The sequence below is a fragment of the Apaloderma vittatum genome, unplaced genomic scaffold, assembly GCF_000703405.1.
Source record: "Apaloderma vittatum isolate BGI_N311 unplaced genomic scaffold, ASM70340v1 scaffold13705, whole genome shotgun sequence".
NCBI classification, from domain to species: domain Eukaryota; kingdom Metazoa; phylum Chordata; class Aves; order Trogoniformes; family Trogonidae; genus Apaloderma; species Apaloderma vittatum.
The window spans coordinates 17,115-23,266 of record NW_009717752.1 but is presented as its reverse complement, the minus strand read 5'-3'; the positions used below and the strand labels follow the sequence as shown (position 1 = coordinate 23,266).

Sequence of the window (6,152 nt, the reverse complement as noted above, 5' to 3'; positions counted from 1 at the left end):
GCTCTACTTCTACCTTCTACTTCTTCCCAAAAAAAATGTGTAAATTTAACCTTTCTCCTGCTCAGCACCCATCTGCCCCAGCAGCTTGGCACCTTTCCACTCAAGTCTGCAACTGTACCATTTCCTTCTTCTCCCTTTTTGCCTCCAAATCCCTCCATGCTGTAACTTTGGGAGCCACGTGAAAATAAAATACACATCATTGCTTATAATCCCAAACTGGAAGAATTACGACTGATTGCAATAAAGGTGCAAAAAGGATCATCAAATCTGTCAAGCTTTATATGTAGCCAAAGGGCATTAGGAAAGAATTACTTTATTTAAAAAAAAAAAAAAACAAAACAATTTCTACGTCAAAACCAATGTTAGCCAGTTGCAGACAATTTGAGTTTTGCAAGCATTTTTTACATACACACCCACCATTTGTTTAGTCCCATTTATCTTTGGTTGAAACATGGGAGCATGAATCACAGACACTTTAACTGAAGCAGCTTTTTTCAAGCTCTAATCCCTCAGCTTTGAGAAGCTCAGGCTCACGCATCCAAAGAGCTCCTTCCACAGCAAGATCTGCCGCTAGTTTTCACATCTGCAAAGTGCTCTCTGCCTGCCAAAAAGCAGCACGACAGGGACACAAGCTGGGACAATTTCCAGAGGGGAGCTCCTTGGAGATTGCACCTGAACAGCTCCTTCCAGCGCTGGTGCTGCAGAGAGCACTTGGGCTTCCCCAGTCACAGACCCTACTTGGTCTAATGGGGACCAAAAGCAGCTAAGCCAAAGGCTCTGACTAAAAATAGCTCTATCTGGATCAAGTTTAATACACTGTTATGCTGGAAATCATCTGTAAGATCTAATGAACTCTTTTGGGCTTAAGTACTAGAGAAGCAGGAAATGCTCCCCACATAGTGAACTGGATGCACTCTCACTTCTGGACACAATCTCCCATTCATTCTGGTCTGACATCTGGCAGGAGAAAGGTATTTGATCTCTCGTTATTAGTTGGAAGCGAGTAAAAATATTTACTGATTTTAATAAAGTAACTTGTGCCTGCATCAAGAAGGCTCCTCCACCTACTAAGGTTATCTGTTGGCCAGAACAAAGTATTTCTGAAGTAACTGATCTCATGCATGCACGGAGCCTTGAGCTTGGGGACTTCTGCCTTGGTTTAATGCTGTTACATAAACAACATAGTGAAAAGAATTTTAATGGCATTTTTATTAATGGAGTTCCATTAAGATTACATGGGCTGTTATACTAACTGGGACTTATGAAAGCCAATAAAACAACAAAGCAGACTTTCTAATTGCCAAAGAACCAGATAAATATACAGTGAATGCACTGCTTGTTGGGTTAAAGATTAAACAGGGCCTGGAAGCAAGGATAATGAGATATTACAAGCAAGCCTTTATACAATTAACCATTCCTTCCAGGGTACCTTTTCCTCCAGGGGATAATACAGCCAGAGCAGCTGAAAAGGTTTTACTTTTATTTGCAGGAGAATAAGGGAGGACTCGGTGGGCACATTTTTATTCCACTGAGCCTGCTTATAATCCAGCTAAGGACAAAACTATACCAAGGAAAATGCTGCAGGACAGAGCAGGTGCCCTGGGAGACAGCAGGTGTATTTTTCCCTACGAAAATAGAAAGAAAAACAAACAGAGCAGAGAAAACTACCAGCTTCTCCCAAGCAGAGAGGTCAAGGGCAACTCTGCCAGAGGAGACTGGAAAGTGCTGGCGAGTTAAGAGTGTGGGGCTGCTTGAAACAGCTTTACATTTCGATGTAGAGGAGAAATGCTGAAAGCCACTGCCTGCACCTACTTAGTGAACACTCCCTTAGGTGTTCTGCTGCGACCAAACCACATTTCACACTTTACAGCATCACAGAAAATTACATGTCTACAATATAATAAAGTATGCCCTTCCCCGTTCTAATATCAGAAGCACAAAATAACCAACTGGGATGTGCTGATTCTGCTCAAGCTACGAGTCGCTGTACTCAGAAGCAGGTTTAACTCAAAATCAGATGACCCTTCCCTCACCTGCGTAGGCATTTGCCTGCTGCAGCAGCTCGGTACACGCGTGCACGTCGGCAAAAGCTCGGATTCCAAGGCAGTTTGTGGGATGCAGCTGGGACTGAAGAAAGTCACAGCAGTTTTTTCGAACATCCATCAATTGCAATAAACTAGCAGCTGGCAATAAAACCTGCAAGGCAAGAAAGGAGAATTAGAGTTAGCTACAAAGAAAGTTTGATTCACAGCTTCCATAAATTATATGCAATTCCTCTCCAGACAGGGACACGTCCCTGTGGGGTATGAGAAAGAAGGTTAAAGTTTTAGGATTATCCGTATGCAGAAGATCCCCGTCTGTGCTCTGAAAAATTGAAACAGCTATCCCATGCTGGGCTAAAAGCAGAGCTCTTTGCCTCACATCTTCTCCTTACAACACCTCAAGGCAGGTAAAGGGAGGACAAAATACAAGCAATTGCAAAGGCACCTGAATTTCTGGCTTTACTGCAGGTAGGACCTGCACACAGATTCTTTTTTTTTTTTCCCTTGAAGATTTACATGCATCACCATCACAGTCATAGCCTGTAACAGCCCAGTACTCCTCAAAACCTTGAACTTTCTTACCTCCACAAAACTGTATTGGCTTGTGAGCAGGGTGCCCAAACTGCTATGTAAGAGAGGGAGTTCACAGAAGCTCAAGCAGGTTTTGGTGACGGCAAAGCTCTCAGAAAAGATGGGGACAACTATTCAAATCAACAGCCCTCGTTTTCACTCACACAAAATGCTGTGGACACATGGCTGCACCTGAAAACGAGGTACTGCTCTGTATCTACAAAACTAAGTGCAGGAAAGGGAGACAGAAGCAGATCAGGAATGTGACATCTGCTGCAAAAAAACACCTCTGAGGCCAGTGAGCAGGACAGGATGTAGAAAAACAAAGTCGATGGGGATGTTACAGCCCCTGACATCAGCTACTTCCTTTCTTATGTTGTACAGTGACTGCAGACGTGTCTTATCTCAGCTTTTCCGCAGCTCTGCCTGCTTCACACATGTCCTTCCAACTGGGCATCTGTGCTCACCATCTGAGCACAGATTTCTGGAAAACTATTTCCAACTCAAAAAAAAAAAAAAAAACTCAAGCAGCTGTTAAACAAAACAAATAGGTTAACAGCATTTACCCTTCCCTGCCATGCAGATCCAGGGAGGTGAAAAATATTTCCTCCTTGTCCCTGCCTGCCTGCCCCCACAGTCCTGTTCCACACCAGGATAGGGCACTCACAGCCTGCCCCAGGTCTTTTCTAAGCCACTGACGCATTCTGGCTCCAGCCCAGCTGTACGGTGTCCAATTGCTGCCAAGCAGCCATCCCAACAGGCAACAATTAAAAAAAAAAAAAAAAAAATCTATTAACCTGGGAGCCCATTTTGGACCAAGCCTCTTGATGCCAGGAGGAGATTAACTTGTGGGTTTGATTAAATCAAGGTAGCAAAGCGCTCTCATTTTTGAAGCCCAGCTGTGAACCGCTTTCTAGCCGAAAGATACTCTCCTTGTACCAGCAGAAAGGCGAGCACCTCAGCTGTGTAAGGGCTGTGCGAACCATCTCTGGCCATATACCTGCCAGAGCCTCCTCTGTGTGCCCTCCATCCATCAGCAAATCCAGGTGGGTTGTTTACCTCGAGTGTTTTGAGATATTCCCTCTAAACCAGGAGGTTCTCACTGCCCCGGGACAGCCTAGTACAGGTACTAGAGCCTCGAGCTGGCTTGAGAAGGCAACGTGCAAGGAGCACCACACCACTGCAGTTACTGGGAAAGTGGTATTACACGCTTCTCAGAAATAGGATATTGGGAAAGGGGTATTATCATATGCTTCTCAGAAATAGGATATAAATAGCCTATATCAAGAGATGAGGGGATTTTCTCTTTCTTACTTCCCAGCTGAACATGTCACCACTCACCTTGTTTTCACCAGGGAAGGCGAAAAGCAAGCAAAGGATATCCGCTAGCACAAAGTCTGTTTCCTTTAGAAATAACAAGAGGAAATGCCCTGCCTAAACATGCAGCAGGACCAAACTGCAAACCCCAGTAACATCCAGGGAAGTTACTCACTTCAGACTGACTTACAGAGAGCTGGCTTCTCTACCAGATCAGCCTCCAAACCAAAAACAAATCGCCTTTTAAATCTATGTCAAAATCATCTATTAATACTGAGACTGCCTTCTCTGCTGAATAAGATATCACCAGAACTTTATCGATGGTACCTGTGTGTGCGCATGTGTGTGTATACATATATTTTTATATATATTAAAAAAACATCTAGTTCATCAGTTCTGCTCTCACTCGACAGACCCTGCTCTGACACAGCCTTCCAGGTAACTGTGGCCAAAAGTTAACCTGCACCATTCCTCCTCCACAAAACTGGGAGAAGAGCACCTCCCCAAGGCAGGGGATGTATTAAAGCTTATAAGCAGCTTCAACAATTTAGCCAAACTGGAAGCCAGACTACTGGCTGTAATCCTCAGGAGCACACCCAGGGCCACAGCTGGGACCGCACATCTGCCCAGGCAGGGAGACAGCACCCAAGCACCCTCCCAGGGGAATCGGTGACCAGAGAAACAAGCAGTTTTCTGTCAGCAAGGCAGGTTAAGCACTTGGGTTTAAATGAACAGCTCTAAACTGCACCAGGAGTGGACATAAAACTATATTAGTGTAACGTGTCTTTTCAGTGCAAGGAAGGCAGCTGGGCTTTATCGCTCCCCAGCTGCCACCAGGCCAGTGCAGAGGGTGAGCAAGGGTTCTTCCACCTAAACGTCCCACCTGGGGTGAAACAGCCCAGGCAGAGGCAATGTGTGACAGGATCAGGGAGACCCAAAACCTCTCAAGAAGACATGAGAAGAACAAGTGACACAGAGGTGAGAGAGAAAACAGAGGTGCAGCTCGCAACCTCCCTCCTGATCTACCTTCTCCAGCTTCCTCCAGGGAGGAAGACAGCCCTGACTTATTGCATCTCCTAAAGCTGAGCTGAAAGGCTCTCTGCCTCACCCTGGGCTCGCACGTACTATAGTTGCAGCTTTTGGAGTGAACACGGGGAAGGGAGACGAACTGAACCACTTATTGCCCCTTTATCTTCAAAACTGCGTCTGCCGCACGTGCTCTCCTTCCTTGTGAAGTCCCAAGTCCCGAAGGGGAAGCTGAGGTGCAGAATCACACTTCTGAAAAGGAAATGCTACAGCTTCTAGTAAAGATTTATTTTTTCCCTTCCTTTCTCATGCCATTTTCTATGACAATTACTACATCTGCAAAGCTGACAGTTTCAAAAATCTATTTCCTCCAGACAGCTGATCTCAAATTTCATTCTTTACGAGCCATATCTCAAACAGCAGCAGTACACAAGGACACACCACATGTGTGCTACGCTGCATCTCATCACCTGTTTATGGCATTCTGCTCGAGGATAAAACACCCAGAGACAGGAAGGAAATTTCTCTTTAAACTTTCTGTTGGTTTCATCACAAAATTATATTAAATTCTGTAAAACATTTTCAGCATGGACATTTTTAACACATAATAAAATTTAAGCTAGACAGTTAATCTTGCATTAGATCAGCTTCCTTTCTTAGCTCCCATGAATTAATTTACCTCCTGCCTAAAGAGACCCTCACAAAGTGGTTATTTTAATAAATCCTGTCTTAAAAGAACTATGCCTAAACCTTGGAATTCACTGAACTTATGGGTTTTTATCTTACTGAGAGATGGAAGTCAAAACATAGAATCAATCATAGAATCATAGAATGGCCTAGGCTGGAAGGGACCTTAGAGATCATCTAGTCCAACCTCCCTGTCATGGGCAGGGACGCCACCTCTCGACTAGACCAGGCAACACATGGGGACCGCCACCTCTCGACTAGACCAGGCAACACATGGGGACCGAGCAGGAATCCAACCGGAGACCTCGGTGTTGTCATTGTTGTCAGACAGGGCTCTTACTTTAACTCTTTGTAATCCCTTGGCCACAGAAGGCAGGCTTTGGTTAGGTCTTCCTAAAAAAAAAAATAAAAATAAAAAAAGCTTTCCAGTTGCTCAGAAACAGCAACATCTGGACTTCTTCACAGACCTTCTGGGCAGGTGTATGCTGCCAACGCAGAGCAGGACTGAGC

The 6,152-nt window shown here is 44.7% G+C and overlaps 1 protein-coding gene across 1 annotated transcript in view; it reads right to left on the bottom strand.

The window, feature by feature from the left end:
- LOC104274406 (kelch-like protein 3) overlaps window positions 1–6,152 on the bottom strand; it is a 31,637-nt gene that overhangs the window by 15,096 nt on the left and 10,389 nt on the right. The window contains exon 4 of the mRNA XM_009870023.1: window positions 2,034–2,196. Within this exon, the coding sequence (XP_009868325.1) occupies window positions 2,034–2,196 (163 nt within the window). The remainder of the gene's footprint in view (window positions 1–2,033; window positions 2,197–6,152) is intronic.